We start from the raw sequence: 17,287 nt of genomic DNA, 5'->3' as shown, positions 1-17,287 counted from the left end.
AGGCAAATTGATCTTGAAGAAATTCAAGAAGCAATTGGTGAAGGAACCTCAGACACTAGCAATCAACCTGAGGAGGAAGCTCCTGTTGAGCAAGCTGACATGTCTGTACCTCCGAGGCGTTCCACACGGGTTAGGAACACACCTTCGTTTTATTATGGATTTCATATTACTACGGAAGGTGATACGTTTATCAGTAATAGTACACTGGTAAATCTGGATGAACCTAGCAGTGTTAAGGAAGCCATGGCAGGCCCGGAGTCTGCTAAATGGAAGGAGGCTATGGACAACGAGATACAGTCCATGTATGACAATCAAGTTTGGAACTTGGTTGACCATGTACCAGGCCGTAAAACAGTCGGGTGCAAATGGATCTTCAAGAAGAAGACCGATATGGAAGGAAAAGTGCATACCTATAAGGCTCGACTGGTTGCGAAGGGTTTTACTCAGACTCAGGGTATTGATTATGATGAAACCTTCTCGCCGGTAGCAAAGATTAAGTCTATTAGGGTTATGCTAGCCATTGCAGCATTTCATGATTATGAAATATGGCAAATTGATGTCAAAACCGTTTTCCTTAATGGAAAGTTGGCTGAGGATGTGTACATGAATCAGCCAGAGGGTTTTGTCAGTGCAGAGTACCCTAATAGAGTATGCAAGCTTGAGAAATCCATTTATGGATTAAAACAAGCATCTCGTAGCTGGAATCTTTGTTTTGATGAGAAGGTAAAAGAGTTTGGCTTCTCGAGAAGTGAAGATGAGTCTTGCGTGTATGTCAGAGCTAGTGGGAGTATAGTTAGCTTCTTGGTACTGTATGTGGATGACATACTACTTATAGGAAATGACATCCCAACCTTGCAGGAGGTTAAATCCTGGCTTGGGAAGTGCTTTGCTATGAAGGACCTAGGGGAGGCTGCCTATATCCTAGGGATAAGGATATTAAGAGAAAGGAGTAAAAGACTAATTGGACTTAGTCAGAGTACTTACTTGGATAAGGTGTTGAATAGGTTCAACATGCAGAATTCCAAGAGAGGAGATTTACCGATCCAAAGCAATGCCAAACTAAGTAAGACTCAGAGTCCAAGTACAGAGGCGGAGATAGCTAAGATGAGCCAACTACCGTATGCTTCCGCTGTTGGCTCGATCATGTATGGTATGACTTGTACCCGCCCTGATGTGGCATTTGCTTTGAGCATGGTCAGTAGGTATCAGGGGAACCCTGGCAAGGCTCATTGGACCGCAGTAAAGAACATTCTCAAGTATCTGCGGAGGACTAAGGATTGGATCCTTACCCTTGGTGGGAGTGATGACTTGAGAGTATTAGGGTATAGTGATGTTGGTTTTCAGACTGATAGGGATAATTTCCGCTCTCAGTCGGGCTGGATCTTTACCTTAAATGGAGGGGCAATTTCTTGGAAGAGTTCCAAGCAGGAGACGGTGGCTGATTTGACTTGTGAATCAGAGTATATAGCAACGAGTGAAGTAGAAAAGGAGGCGATATGGCTAAAGAACTTCATCGGAGACCTTGGAGTTGTACCAGCTATTAAAGAACCTATGGAGATTTTCTGTGACAACAATAGTGTGGTTGCCTTAGCCAAGGAACCAAGAGATCATGGTAGATCCCGACACATTGACAAAAAATATCACTTCATAAGACACAAGATTGAAGAAGGACTCCTCGTGGCAAGGAGGATATCGTCGGATGAAAATCCTGCAGATCCCCTTACGAAGGGACTGACGAGGGATAAGCATTTTCAGCATGCGAGGCACATTGGGCTGAGGGACAATATTAGTTTTACAGATTAGATAGTTTTCCTGAAACTTGTAAAATGTAATCGACGTTTTGATGATGAATAAAATTTGTGATTTATTTATGAGTAAAGTGTTACTATCATTGTCAATTATTTACTATTGTTTCAGTTTTTCATGTTTTGACTTCCAGAATAATTAATTTATTCAAACCTCCACAATCGGTCATACGTCGGAAGTAGGTATGAATCAAGATTGTCATGAATTGGGTTTGTAGATGGCTAAAGGTGTTTAGACATGGCAATGGTTGCTGCAACATTCATGAGTACTCATAAGTTATGAGTATTGGTATAAACCCACGCTCACTTGTATCACTTCATGGAATTTATCTCGAGTGATCGTGAGACGATAATATCATATAAGTCTTCAAACCTCGAGATATGAGTTGTTACCTATGAGTTAGTTGTGCATTGATTGCACGAAACCGTATCAGTAACTTGATGTTATGAAACGTGCCTTTGTGTACAATTCAACAAGTAGTAGAACAAGCATATGAGTCGAAGTTTATCTGTTCCTTCTAGAAATAGAAGCGATATTTGGGCCCCTCGATGATTTTGTGTTGACCCATGTACCGGTCCTGGTCAGAACTAAACTGATGTGTTCAGTGAAGTTCTTAGTCAAACAAATCGGAAATCGAGAAACAACTGCCAGAAAATAAGCAAGACATAGTTCCATGTGTTTGTTCAGCTGATATCAAGAGAACAGAGGATTATATGATCACTTTTCTTAAAATGGCGCTTCATAGTTCAACGGAGTTTTCGAGAGCTACGATTGTTGGTTGGTTCCTGAAGTTATATAGGAAAATACAGTTATTAGACTTATCCAAGTGGGAGTCTGTTGGATAAGGTGTCTAAGTCGATAACTTATTTGGTATATACTTGACCCGACCGGCATGGTCCATTTGGGTTGCATCTCATCCAAACTTTTATGGATAATTTTATGAGAGTTATACACATATGTTTATTAATATATTATAAGTTATAATATATTAATATGACGTTATGTTATTTAATTAGTATTAGTCTTAAATTAATTATGAATTAATTTAGAGATTAAAAGGAAGACTAATTAGATTATGGGCTACTGGTTTTATATGGTGTGGGCTAACACTCATTTGTTACTGGGCTAGGCTTTGATGGAAGTCCATGGATGATCCATGGAGATTTTAACCCATGGATCCTTGGAAAAGGAAAGGTCATGGGTTATTAGGGTTTCACCCTAACCATGTACACTATATAAGCATGCTTATGGTGCATGAAATGGCAACTAGTGAACTAGTGTGTGTGTGCTTGTGTGTGGCCGAAATATACAATTGTGTATACTCTCTCAAAGTTTTCCAAGAGTTTATGGTGTTTTGTGATTCCATTTGAGGCATTCACACTATTGGTGCTTGGCCCTCAAACTCCTCAAGAACCAAACTCATAAAAAAGGTATATAATCTCTTCTAACTTTTTATGTTGAAATGTTCCCCATGCCATGTTAGATAGGTTATAAACCTTGGAAAATTATTATTTTGCATGTATTTAGACAAACATAGATCCAAGGTTTATTAGGGTTGCATGCACACTTAGGAAGTGTTAGATTGCTCAAAACCCAACATGTTCAAGGTCAGTTGATTGCTGCAAATATCTATGGGCTTCATGATCCACAAAATAAAAAGCGGCTATATGAAGAACTAGACCACGTCAAATCCTTTATAGCTGGAAATTGGATAATTTTTGGAGACTTTAACACCGTAAGGAAGGACTGTGAAAGATTCAACTCCCAATTCAACCCGTCTGAAGCCTTCTGGTTTAATAGATTCATCAAAAAAGCATGTCTTCATGAACCGAGAATGGGGGGACACAAATTCACCTATTACAGTCAGTCGGATGTCAAGATGAGGAAACTAGATAGATATCTTGTTTGTAATAAGTTCCTTAGTCTATTCCCCTCTGTGTCTGTCACAGCAGCTCCATGGGAGACTTCAGATCACTGCCCCATCATTCTTCAGACCAGCAAAGCTGATTTTGGCAAAACTCCATTTAGATTCTTCAACTCATGGTTGAAAAGAGATGGATTCGAGCAAATCGTCAAAGAAGCATGGGAGAAATTCATGGGATATGGCAACCCGGATGCTTACCTCGCGGCCAAATTTCGATTCCTAAAAAATGAAATAAAGAAGTGGAGAGCAATGGATCACCCTAAGGAGACTGAGGAGCTGCTGAAGCTTAAAAGTAAGGTACAGGAACTCGACATAGCTGCTGAAAATAACCCGTTATCAGAGCTGGAATTACAGGAGAGGGGACTTGGTGTTCAAAGGATAGTGGAGCTTGAAAAACTTGCTGTCCTTGACTTAAAACAGAAGGCTAGAATCCGATGGACAGTCGATGGGGATGACAATACCCGGTTTTTCCACGGGTATGTAAACAATAAGAAAAACAAGAACCACATTCATGGGTTGATTATCAATGGATCCTGGAACACTGATGTGGCAGCAATACAAGGTGAAGTTCTATCTTTCTATCAGAAAAAATTTCAAGAAAAGTGGCCTTCCAGGCCAAAACTCATCAGCAGTGAATTCTGTTCGCTCGATCCAGCCTCTTGATCAATAATTGAAGAACCCTTCTCAACTGAAGAAATTAAATGAGCCATCTGGGCGTGTGGAGGGGATAAGGCACCTGGCCCAGATGGTTTCACCTTAGATTTTATTAAAAAATTATGGGATGTATTGAAGGGGGATATTATGGAATTCGTCAAATATTTTGAGAAATATGGAACGTTGGATCGGGGTTGTAACTCATCCTTCATCACGCTTGTACCAAAGATAAAGGACCCGCTGCATATAGGTGACTACAGGCCAATTAGCTTAATCGGCTCGTTATACAAAATAATCTCCAAGGCCTTAGCCAATAGACTTAGTATGGTGATTGGCAAGAACATTGGAGAAGCCCAATCAGCTTTCGTGAAGGGACGTAATATTCTTGATGGACCTATGATTGTAAATGAGCTATGTACGTGGGCCAAAAAGGTGAAAAAACAGATTCTTCTCTTCAAGGTGGATCTAGAGAAAGCTTTCGACTTCGTTAATTGGGAGTACCTTGAATCGATACTTATTCAAATGGGATATGGAGATAAATGGCCTATGTGGATGAAGGGCTGTCTCCAATCAGCAAGACTCTCGGTGCTTATAAATGGGTCTCCAACGGTGGAATTCGGTATGGAAAAAGGTGTTCGGCAGGGGGGATCCACTCTCACCCTTCTTATTCATAATTGCCATGGAGGGACTTAACATCGCGATGAAAACAACTTGTCAGAAAGGCCTCTTTCAAGGTCTTAAAATTCCTAATACAGAATTGTCAATATCTCATTTGCTCTACGCTGATGCCGCCATTTTCGTGGGTGAGTGGAGTCAAAGTAACCTAAAAAATTTAGCAAAGGTGTTAAGGTGCTTTCAAGTAGCGTCAGGATTAAAGGTAAACTTTAACAAATCCAGGGTTTTTGGTGTTGGTGTTGACACGGCTGAGGTTTCTCGATGGGCTGCCCCCTTGGGCTGCCAACCGACATCGTTACCCTTCACTTACCTGGGGGTCCCGGTTGGCGCGAACATGAAGCTAAAGAAACATTGGAAGCCTATAATTGACCATTTTTATTCTAAGCTCTCGCCTTGGAAATCGAAAGCACTATCCTTTGGAGGAAGATTAACCTTAGCCAAAGTTGTCCTGGGCAGTCTTCCGTCATATTATTTCTCTATTTTCGTGGCCCCAGTGGGGGTCATCGACCTCCTGGAAAAAGATTCGTAGACAGTTCTTATGGGGCGGGAGCAATAACAAGTATAAAATTGCTTCGGTATCGTGGGAAAAGATCATTGCTCCAAAGGAAAAAGGGGGCTTGGTCTTGGATCTCTCAGGGCCTTCAACATATTAATGATTGTCAAATGGTGGTGGGCATTAAAAACAAATAAAACAGCCTTATGGAGTCGTGTAATTACGGGTATTCATAATCTGAAAAACAAACTTGCTAATGTTTTATCGAAAAGAACTTTTGCAGGTGTGTGGAACAATATTGCAGAGGTGGCGAATGAATTAACTAAAGTTTGGATAAGTTTTCGAGACATTCTAAAGAAGAAAGTGAAGAATGGTAACGATACCCTCTTCTGGATGGATGAATGGTGTGATGGCGAGCCACTAAAGGATCAATTCCCAGAACTATACCAACTTGAAAAGCGTAAAGCTTGCAGGATTAGCCAAAGAGTGCAAGTGGAAGGCTATACTTGGCAATGGAGATCAACCCCTGCAACTGGTTCTCAAACTCATAGCTTTCAGATGTTGTATGAGGCCATTGGTGAGTATCGACTTTCTCCAGATCCAGAATCTTGGATCTGTCCCTTATCGGATGATGGTATTTTTCACGTAGAGGAAATCAAATTAAGAATCGATAATATAGAGCCGACAGACAACGAAGTAATCATCCCATGGCTTCACGATATCCCTATAAAGGTCAATACCTTTATTGTCACAACTAGAAATTTTCGTGCCTTGTAACTATGAATCAAAGACATAAGAGCATGTATGATGCATACTCTATGACAATAAAATTTCAAACAAACACCCCGTGCAAGGATTTCAAATAGTCAATAAGCAATTGGAAACCCTAGGAGTTCTTGTTTAAGTCCATTTTGGACTAGGAATTCCTTATTGGGCCTAATGGACCAATAAGCTTCCAATTTGACCATCTTGGGCTTAGAACTCTTAAATGGGCTCTAGTTGGACCCACTTCCATGTATTTCAATATTTTGGGCCATATTGGGCCTAAAGTGAAATAAATTAATTACATGAACCATTTTGGGGCATAATTTACCTAATTTAGCCCTAATAGGTCATAAAAATTATATTTTGATTTATTTGAGTCAAGCATCATCTAGCTTAACTATAATATGGGCTTAAGGGCAAAAAGCCCAAAAATCTCCTCTTTCCCTCTCCATTCTCGGCCCAAGCCCAAAGGAAGGAAGAGTTGACTTTGTGTGTGCCACCTCACAATTATTCAAGGGACTTCCATGCAAGAGGACTCATACTTACATGCACCATCCTTTCACATATCTCTCTTCTCTCCTTTCTTCTTGATTCTTGGCCGAACCCAAACACACACACACACACACACACTTCACTCAAACTCTCTCAAAATAAACTCTCTCCACTCCTCTCCAAGTGTTCGAAAATTAGGAAGCTTTCAAGGAGGTTTTTCGCACAAACACATCATCTAAGGTAAGTTGATGTTAGATCCATAAGCTAGTTATTTCATTCCATTCAAGAATCATCTCTTAATCCATTCAAACTTATGATTTAGCACCTTAGAAGCATCCAAGTTCGAGATCTTCCAAGGAAGGTTGCTAGGGTCGAATTTTTCTCATTTCTCCTTCCAAAACCGAAACCACACCCAAGGTGAGCTTCATGCCCCCTCTTTTTCGGTTTTTATGAGATTTTGTGGGGGAGAATACAAGCAAATGTGTAGATCTATGACTAAATGTATGCCTTGTGTGATTTTTATGCTTGTATGTATGATCTTATGTGTTTTGTGATGAATATGTTAGCCAAAAAGAACCTAAAAACCGAGATCTACAATATGAGGAATGAACTAAACATAACTTATACCATTTTACACTAATCAAGTCTAGAAAAATAGTTTATTTGGTTAGAATGAACATTTTTGGACTTAAAACCCATTTTTGGGCTCAAATTGTCAAAAATACAAAACTAAGGGCCCAAAACGACAAATGATAATTTCTGGAGGTTGAAAAGAGTCCAAACAGTTTCTAATATAAATTTTCTGAATATCAACACTTTTGAGGGGCTTAAAATGTAAAATTTGAACATAATGGGCTAAATTGGGCTTTTCGGCCCAATAAGCCCCAAATTGCGAGATTTTTGAAATTGAGGGGCTGAAATTGCAAGTTTCTGTAAAACAGGGGATTACAAGTGTAATAAAACTATTTCAAGGGTCAAAAATATTTTTCAAAGTCAAAATGTATCAAAAATGCAAAAATTTTCCATTTTGGGCCAAAACTGTAAAGTTGCGAAAATGAGGGTTCCAACCGAGAAAATTCCATTTTTGAAGGACTTAAGCTATTTAACAAGTAAATCTGGGCTGAAAATGTCTTTTCAATAAGTTTTGATACTAAGTGTCAAGAAAAATGGTTTAAGGACTAAAATGGAAATTCTTTTATATAAAGGGTTAAAAGTGTAAATTTTATCCAAGAAGGGTCATAAAAAGGTAAACTCTTATTTTTAAACAATAAATCCCTTAAGATAAAATACGAGCACCACGGCTACCGGCGAAACGTAATAACAAATTCACTTTCAACACCAATATCGTTACCAAACGAATTGATTCGGTCTCGAATCAATAACGAATCAAAAATCAATAAACAATCTTTGGGCTTGAAAGTTTCAAATCGTGAACATGCGAAATTTAAGAGAAGTCAATATACAATCTTTGGGCTTGAAAGTTTCAAATCGTGCTTGTTGGGCCTAGCTAGCCCAATAACATGATCTTTAGGCCCGAAGGGAACGCGCTTACATGTTATTGGGCCTTCTATGACCTAATTTCATGTAAAAGGACTTTCAATAGCTTTATTGTGCTGTTGGGTCCCAAGGGCCCATTGGTACTGCTAGCAAAGTCGAGAAGTCAAATGCGAGTCGGGCCAAGTGCCTTTCGCATTCCCGATAGCCTTGAATGACTTATGGAAATAATGGGGGCTTCCTACCTTCCTTTCTCCTCGGTTGTGGGGCTATGAGAAGTCAGGGTGGTTGGATTAAGTGAGTAATACGGACGAAGCCTAAGGGATCGTTTGTATCTGGTAGTTATAAACTAGTCATCTTCATTAATGCGTGATTATAAGGACTCACAACCCATAATTAATCCAATGTCACCTGGAATTATCGGAAACAATCGTCGTATCGATATAACAATAAACAAGACACGAAATTTTATGTATGAGGAAAACATCGGGTTTTCCCGGGAAGTTCAACACTTTTACCTAAGTGATGTATACAAGGTTTAACAATTATACACGTTTACAAAAATTGACAAGCATACTACGGATCTCCACACTTTTTCTTATATACAATATTCGTTTCAGAAAATATCGGATTTTCTAGGTTTTCAAACTACACAAAAATCATTATTTTTCAAACATGACTTATGAACTCACCAACATTTCATATGTTGACGTTTTTCCAAAATACTTGTATTCTCAGGTAACAGGTAAATTGAAGAATATGTATCCATTGATGTCACGGTGTTTTGTTTAAATTAGTATCGAACGGTTTAAGTTATGGAAATGTAATGTTTAAAACAATGTACTGAATGTAAACAATATCAGTTGTAATAATACAATGCATGGTGATGAATGATGTTATGATTCATGTATAATCATTGTGATGGTATTCAATTGAGTCACAATAGCCCTCGGACGTTTCCGCGGTCTGGTTCGGGGGTGTCATAGGTTGGTATCAGAGCTCTGTTTATAGTGAACTAGCATATCTAACCACACATTGATATGCAACTATAAACTAAAAGAGGGACTAACACAACTCTGAACAAAACAAGTAAAACATAACAACAAAAACACTATTGCTTGTATTAGGAAAAAGAACATAACACCGAACAAAACAAGATAATGCTAGTATCCCGGTTAATCCAGCACTGTTCTTAGTTGTATCAAGGAGCGGATGTAGCCTGATCAACTACATTCCCTCCAAGGTATAACTATCACACGTCCTGAGGAGATCGTGATAGCTAGGGAACCTAAAAACATACCCCTTTATCACAAAAAAGAGAACATCTGTTTAGTCTATACCATAGTTGCAGAGTCATAGGAGTAACGATAATTCATACTGATGGAACCTTGTCCCGGATGAGACCTTGCTTCTGACTCTGGGATGAGATCTTCTTGGTTGTCTGATTATAACTGCAATCACAAAGAACAAGGGCCGTCAGCCGCTTCCCGGGAGGGGTTCCTGGGAGAACGCTCCGACGGTCAAGTTAGGATGACTTTAGGGTTTGTGTTTGTTCTCTCAAGATTGGTTAGAGATCTTACCTCGCTGGTCTTGTGTGAACATCCTTTTATACCTAGCGCTCTTGCCTGGTCCGTACCAGACAAGATCACTTTTGGAGGAGACAAGGCCAGAGGCGCTAATTGGAGGGTCGTGCGCCCTCAACCGCTAGAGCGCTCTCATTGGCTCCTATGGTAATGCTCTGATCCTGCCCTTTGTCTCCTGACCGTATCTCTTGTCTTGGAGCAAGGAGCGTTACTTGGCGGGCGCGAGCCTTCCGCCTGTCCGTTTCGCTCCCCGGGGCGCCAGCGGGCGCTGAGCCTGCTGGGCTGAGCCTGGCTGGTGTGCCCGGTTCTAGGGCTTGGACGCGGTTCTGCTGTGCTGCCCTAGGCACACCATCAAGTCACCCAGTCCAGTAGCCGTAGCGTTGTAGCGCTAGTTACGACGTTCTGGACTTAATTGATTGACGCGTGTCCATCGTTACTCCACTCTTTATGGCGACGTGACCGCGCTTGACTGCTAACGGTTACGTCAGCGGTTACGTCAGCGTGTCAGACATTTGAATGTCCCGCCTCTTCCTTTTCCTTTAAAGGGGATTTACAGAGAACGATTCTCGCCATTTCTTCCCTCTTTTCCCTGCATATTCTTCTTTTCTCTCCTTTCATGGCTAATCTTCCCGGAATTGTCCCTTCTACCGTTGAGTATCAACAGTTGGAGGCCACTTATGGTTTGTCTCCTTTAGAAGGTGTAGAATTTCCCTCTGCTAGCTCTAGCATCTCTTCTCCCCACCCCCCCCCCCTGGAAAAATTGGGGTTTTCCTAAAAACCTTAGATATTAGCATACGATTTCCTTTGACAGATTTCCAAGAGGAGGTTCTTCAGAAGGATGGCTGTAGTCTTCAGATGTTGACCCTTAATGCTGTCAACAAAGTGGTTGCCTTCGAGATGATCTGTAGAGCCAATGGGTATGTTCCCGACTACTTCGTCTTCAAGTTCTTCTTCCGGTTCTGCCTTACCAGAGATAAGTGTACTTTTTCGGCCCGGCGAGGGGGACATGCCCTAGTTCCTGATGGGCACACCCCCAAGAATTGGCAAGACAAATGGTTGTGGGTGAATCATGAACTGGTTGGGAGTGGTCGTTATCATGCCAATGCTTTCGCCGATACTGTCCCTAAGCTCTTCCCTCACAATCAAGAAGTCACTGATTACCTGAAAAGTGTGCAGGTAATCGCTGAAGATTACTCCGAAGCGCTTCTGTCCGGGGTAGGGATGAGCCCCTCCTGGAGGCGTCGTGGCAAGATGGCGGTGTTCTACCCCGTCATTGATGGTGAGTGTCGCATTCGTCCTGTTTCTCTCTTTACTTTACTTTTTTGGTGTTTCTCTTAACCGCCTCCATGTGACTTACATTTCATTCTACTTTTCTTTAGGTGTTAAGTCTTCCTTATCCATGGATGAGGTGTTGCGTAAACGCTATCGAGGCAAACTGGAGTTTCATGAGGTGGATCTGTTCGAGCTTCTTCCCCCTCCTCGTCGGTCAGACTGTCTCAAGACCCCTTCTCCTCCTGTCCCTCCAGCAGGCTCGTTGGCGTCTGAGGGAGATCCATTGCTTGCCCACCCAATTTCCTCTGTTATGCCAATGGGCGGTGCTCCTTCCCCTTCCCCGGAGGACGGTGAGGACAACAAAGAGGGTATCATTGCTAACGTTTGGCGGATGCAGGCGAAACGGAAAGCTATGCAGGCGATGGGTGAGCCGGTGACTGGTGCTCCTCCTTCCCCCAAGAGGGTGCATACTAGGCGCAACTTTTCTCGTCTGTTGAGCTCGATGAGTTCTACGCTAGTGAGCTCCACCTCCGCTGGCGTGGTTGTGATTCCCGATGATGACGTGCAACAGTCTGAGGGAGTCAATAGGGCGACTGAACAACCCGATTTTCTAGATTTTTCTTCAACCCCTTCTCCAAGTGTTCCGTTTGTCCCTTCCAAGCTTTCTCCCGCAAAAGGCTTCGGTCCCCACGGGCCAGTTACAGTCTCCAAATATGGTGGCCCTGGTGATGGTGGTTCTGGATCGACGATTTTTGTGCCATCTTGGGATCTTCGCAACGATTCTCGTCTTTCTGTTCGTGCCAATGCCTTGGAGTTCTCGCGCCATGTCTTCCCTCCAGCTGCAGTGGGGGATATGGATGCGATGGGTAGCCCTGCCCTTGCTCACAACATGGCCTATGCTGCTGCGCAGGTGATGTTCTATCTTTTTTGCAGGTTCCCGGTGCATCCATAGCCTTGGCAAGATGGAGGTTGCTCATGCCACCTATGGATCGCGTGTGGCAAGCCTGGAGCACCGCCTGGGTGAGATTGGCGACGATTATTCGCTCAGCTGAAAAGAAATATGAGTTGGTGGCATCTGAGAAGAATGTTCTTGATGAGGCTAGGGCTGCATTGGAGGCCAAGGTTGATTCTCTCACTCAAATGAATGACGGTTTAATGATCCAGGTTGAAAGTCTCGAGTATGACGCCATTGACCGTGACAAGCTAGTGTCATCGCTGCAAGCATATGTGTGCGCTGCTCGTCGAGACTTGGATTGGCTGTTGCAAATCGGTGTTGTGTGTATCGTTGATAAGCTGATGGAGCATCCTGACTTTACCAATGCTATCATTCTTATCCGCCATGATGCATATATGGTTGGGGTTGATTCAGTCCAGAAAACTTCAAGTGGTGGTGAAGTTGGGGAGGCGGGTGTTGGTTCGCTGTCTGTCGGGCCTGTGGTTAGCGTAAGTGATGCTCTGTTGTCCTTCGCTAGCATAGATCACGCAGGTCTGTTGGGTTCCGGGAGAGATGGGTATTGATTGTTTGTGAGAGTTGTGTTCTTTTGGTTCAGAGGGCACTCCTGACGATGTTGCAGGTCGTGATATGGTGCTTGTGAATGACATTAATGTGGGAGGGAATGGGAATGATCGTGGTGCTAGTGGTGATGATCGAGCAGGTGTTAGAGGTGATGATGTTGATGAAATGGTGGATGATAGGGAAGTTTCTGGTGGGTTGGCTGGGAAAGTAGGTAAGGATGATGTTGTGGAGGGGGCTGTGGTTGGTGATAAGGTTGTTGGTGATGGTTCGGAGCCATGATATTTCTTTTTTTTGCTTAGTCTATGTGTTTTTCTTTGCAATGGTTGAACTGCCAAGAACAATGTTTATATATATATATATATATATATATATATATATATATATATATATATATATATATATGTTTGACATGCACTAAGCATTATCTACTATCTACTTTTTTTTGTTTTGTGCTTGGCTTATTCGTTTATTGCATATTGCTCAAGATGTGACAAACATTTTGCCTTGTTTTTGTTGCCATTGACACACTAAGTGTTCACATTGAATGCACTTAGCACTCATCATTCAATCATTGGATATTATTACACTAAGTATGAGAGATTAGCAATTGCATTATTATTTAACCGCGGGTTTTTTAAATACACTAAGTATTAAGCTCATGTCACTTATGCATGAAATTCTATATATGTCGACTACTAAACTCATGTCTTTAAACATAGAAATACACTGAGTATCAATTCTCATGTCACTTAGCATGGATAGACGTACTCTAAGTACTCTAGGGTGCAACATACTCAATGGAACATCAACCAACTAGGGTTACATCTTTCCTCTTCCTTAGAAAAAAATATTTCTTTAGGTTCCTAGCATTCCATGTTCTTGGGATGGGCCTTCCTTCCATCGTCTCTAACACATATGCCCCATTCTTGTTTGCCTCTGTGACCCTGTATGGGCCTTCCCACGTTGGGCCCAGCTTTCCCTGGGGTTGTGCCCGACTGGCCTCATTTTTCCTCAAGACATACTCTCCCACTTTGAAGGCCTTCTCCTTTACCCTTTGGTTGCAATACCTTTCTGTTGCATGTTTATACACAGCTTGGCGTACTCCCGACTCTTCACGTTTCTCCTCTAGGATATCTAAGTTTATCCTCAGGTCTTGTGTGTTGCTTTCCTCATCTTGGTTGGCCACCCTTGGCGTATTCACTACCACTTCCATGGGGAGCATGGCTTCGGTCCCATATGTCAAGCTGAAAGGGGTTTCCCTTGTGCTTTCCCGTGGTGTAGTCCTGTATGACCATAGCACCATTGGTATCTCCTCTGCCCAATTCCCTTTTGCTTTGCTTAACCTCCTTTTGATCCCATTGACAATGGGTCGGTTGGACACCTCCGTTTGACCGTTCTCTTGAGGGTGTGCCACTGATGTGAAGCGTTGGCTTATCCCTTTGGCAGTGCACCATTCTCTGAATGGTTTCTCAGCGAATTGCAAACCATTGTCGTTGATGAGAACCTTAGGTGTTCCAAATCTTGTCATGATGTTTTTCCAAATGAATTTTATCATGTGCCTCCCATATATGCATGCCAGTGGCTTAGCTTCAATCCACTTTGTGAAGTAATCCACAGCTACCACCATATACTTCAGCTTCCTTGGTGCTTCTGGGAATGGACCCACTATGTCTATGCCCCACTGGTAGAAAGGCCATGGGCTGGATATGTTGCTTAGCGGCGTCGGGGGTTTCGCCTGGACTTAGGCGTAAGACTGACACTCCCAACATTTCTTGGTTACTTCTGCCGCGTCTTGATGTATCGTCGCCCAGTATACCCCCATTCGTAGCACCATTCCGTTCAAATCCCTCGCCCCTTCGTGTGCGCCTACCTGCCCTGAGTGTGCTTCCTGCAATATCTCTCTCCTCCTTGCTTGATCTACACATTTTAGCCATGGAGACGTGAATCCCTTCTTGTACAATTCCCCGTTCACCATTGCGTATGAGGGCGTCTTTATACGTATTTTTCTGGCCTCGTCATGGTCGTTCGGCAACACTCCTCTCTGGAGGTATTCCCGAAACGGTGTCATCCATGTGGGTCCAGCAAGGGTCAAGGTGTTCACCTGCTGTTCATCAATGCTTCTCTCCCGGAGCACCTCCACTAAAACTTTCTTTGACAGGTGGTCAAAACAAGTGGACGCTAGCTTGCTCAAAGCGTCTGCCCTCTTGTTCTCACTTCTGGGTATCTGCTTGATTGTAAATTGGCCGAATGATCCTACAAGTTGCTTTACCATCTTTACATACTTTCCCATTCTTTGGTCTCTTACCTCGAAACTCCCATTAACTTGGTTCGCTGCTAACCTTGAGTCGGTTAGTGCTGTTACAGCTTCGCACCCATCCGTTTGGCGAGTCGCAACCTTGCGAGCAGCGCCTCATACTCTGCCTCGTTGTTCGATGTATGGAAGTCGAAACGGAGGGCGTAGGTTACCTCTTCTCCTTCTGGGCTAGTCAGGATCAGCCCCGCCCCTGAGCCTTCCCTGCTGGATGCTCCGTTTGTGTACAGTGTCCATGAACCATCGCCGGTAGGGGCCTCTTCAACTACCCACACCTTTTCTTTCGTCGGGTTCCCTCCGTCAGGAATTTCTAGTAAGAAATCAGCCAGCGCCTGCCCTTTGATACTTGTTCTTAGGCGGTAGTTTATATCGTGCTCTCCCAGTTCAATTGCCCACTTGGCCAGCCGACCCGACGTCTCCGACTTAAGCAAGATCTGTTTAATGGGGTAGCTTGTGAGTACCTCGATTTGATGTGCCTGGAAGTAACGCCTTAATCGTCTCGCAGCGTAGATGAGTGCCGGCACCAATTTTTCCAGCGTGGGATAGTTGAGTTCTGGTCCCTGCAGCGCTCTGCTAACAAAGTATACCGGTCTCTGCTCCCCTTCCCTTTCCACAGCCAATACCGATGATATCGCTTCGCCTGATGTTGAAAGATACACTTGTAATGTTTCTCCAGGGATGAGGGTTGCTAGAGTCGGCAGCTTGTGCAGTTCTTCCTTGATTCTCTGGAGCGCCTTCTCAGCTTCATTCGTCCATTGGAAATTGTTTTTCTCGATGCATCCCTATAAGGTGTGGAACAGTGGCATAGCCTTGTCGGCATATTTCGAGATGAACCTGCTTAGAGCTGTGAGCTTCCTATTCAGACCTTGTGCATCTCTAAGAGAGTTTGGGGTTGGCGTCTCGATGAACTTGTCGACCTTGGTCGGGCTGGGCTGGACGCCTTGTCTAGTAACATAGTAGCCCAAGAATTGCCCCTCTTCCACTCCAAACGTGCATTTGGCTGGGCTTAGTTTCATCTTGGCCACCTCTAATGTCTTGAAAGTCTCTTCGATGTCTTGCAGCATATTTTCTTCATTTGGACTCTTAATCACCATATCATCTACATAAACGTTAATATGCCTTCCAATCTGCTTGGCGAATATCGAGTCGACTAGCCGCTGGTATGTTGCCCCTACATTCTTTAACCCAAAAGGCATCTTGGTGTAGCAGAACGTGCCATGGTCTGTATAGAAGGCTGTTTTCTCTTTGTCTTCTTTGCTGATCAATATCTGGTGATACCCTTTGTATGCATCCAAGAAGCATTTTAGTTTAAATCCCTGTAGCGACTCTACCTTCTGATCGATTTCCGGGAGTGGGTAGTAATGCTTAGGGAATGCCTTGTTTAGATCAGAAAAGTCGATGCACAGGTGCCACGACCCATCCTGCTTGTGGACCATAACTGGGTTTGCAATCCACGTTGGGAACATCGCCTCCCTTACTATTCCGGCCTCCGTCAGCTTAGACACTTCTGCATTGATTGCCTTGTTACGGTCTCCTCCTTCTACCCGCTTCTTCTGCTTAACCTCTTTTACCCCCGGTTTGATCATTAGCTTATGTTCAATGACCTTCCTTTCTACCCCCACCATATCCGTGGGGGTCCAAGCAAATACATGTTTGTAGCGTTTGAGCAGATCGACCAGTGCTCTTCTTGTGTGGCTTGGGAGGTCGCTTCCAACATTGACCGGCTGGTCGGGGTATCCCTCATTGATTACCTCCTTACCCTTTGCAGGATTGCCCCTGGGCCTCTTGGGCCCTTTGGTTATTTCTGTTGGCTTCATAACTGTATAGCACCGCAATTCTCTGGGCGGGGTGGCCAAAATCGTGGCTTCGCCTTTTGGTGTGTCGAATTTCATGATCCCATGCATGGTTGAAGGTACGGCCCCTAGCTTCAAGAGGGCAGTCCTCCCTAAGATGATGTTGTGCTCCGCCGAGTGTCGAATGACCACAAAGTCTATCAGGGCGGTCTTCTTCCGCTGCTTGTCGTGGCTAGTGATTGTTAAGGGGAGGTGGATCGTGCCCAACAGCCACAGGCTGTGTCCGGTGAATCCCACCAGCCTACCTGTCGTAGGTCGCAAATTGTCTTTCCAGCGATTCGGAAGGAGCCGGAAACAATGCTCATAGATGATGTCTGCTGAACTCACGGTTTCTACATAGACCCTATGGATAGTCACGTCTTTGATGGATGCCTGTATTATCAGAGGGTTGTCACCTTTCCAGCCGTCCAGACGGGGATCCTGTATGGAGAACGTGAGCGCGCGTGCTG

General features: G+C 43.4%; 2 protein-coding genes across 2 annotated transcripts; one reads left to right on the top strand and one right to left on the bottom strand.

The window, feature by feature from the left end:
• The first annotated feature begins 3,640 nt into the window (after positions 1 to 3,640).
• On the top strand, positions 3,641 to 4,393 carry LOC145095764 (uncharacterized). Its single transcript, XM_079033594.1, has one exon. It carries the CDS (start codon positions 3,641 to 3,643, stop codon positions 4,391 to 4,393), a length of 753 nt encoding a protein of 250 aa, XP_078889720.1.
• Positions 4,394 to 14,415: 10,022 nt separating this feature from the next.
• On the bottom strand, positions 14,416 to 14,946 carry LOC145095763 (uncharacterized). The gene has a single exon (XM_079033592.1). It carries the CDS (start codon positions 14,944 to 14,946, stop codon positions 14,416 to 14,418), a length of 531 nt encoding a protein of 176 aa, XP_078889718.1.
• Positions 14,947 to 17,287: the final 2,341 nt, after the last annotated feature.

The sequence above is a fragment of the Lactuca serriola genome, chromosome 3, assembly GCF_051521515.1.
Source record: "Lactuca serriola cultivar US96UC23 chromosome 3, Lser_US96UC23_V15, whole genome shotgun sequence".
NCBI lineage: Eukaryota > Viridiplantae > Streptophyta > Magnoliopsida > Asterales > Asteraceae > Lactuca > Lactuca serriola.
The sequence above is the reverse complement of the archived record's forward strand: the minus strand, read 5'-3'. Positions and strand labels throughout refer to the sequence as shown.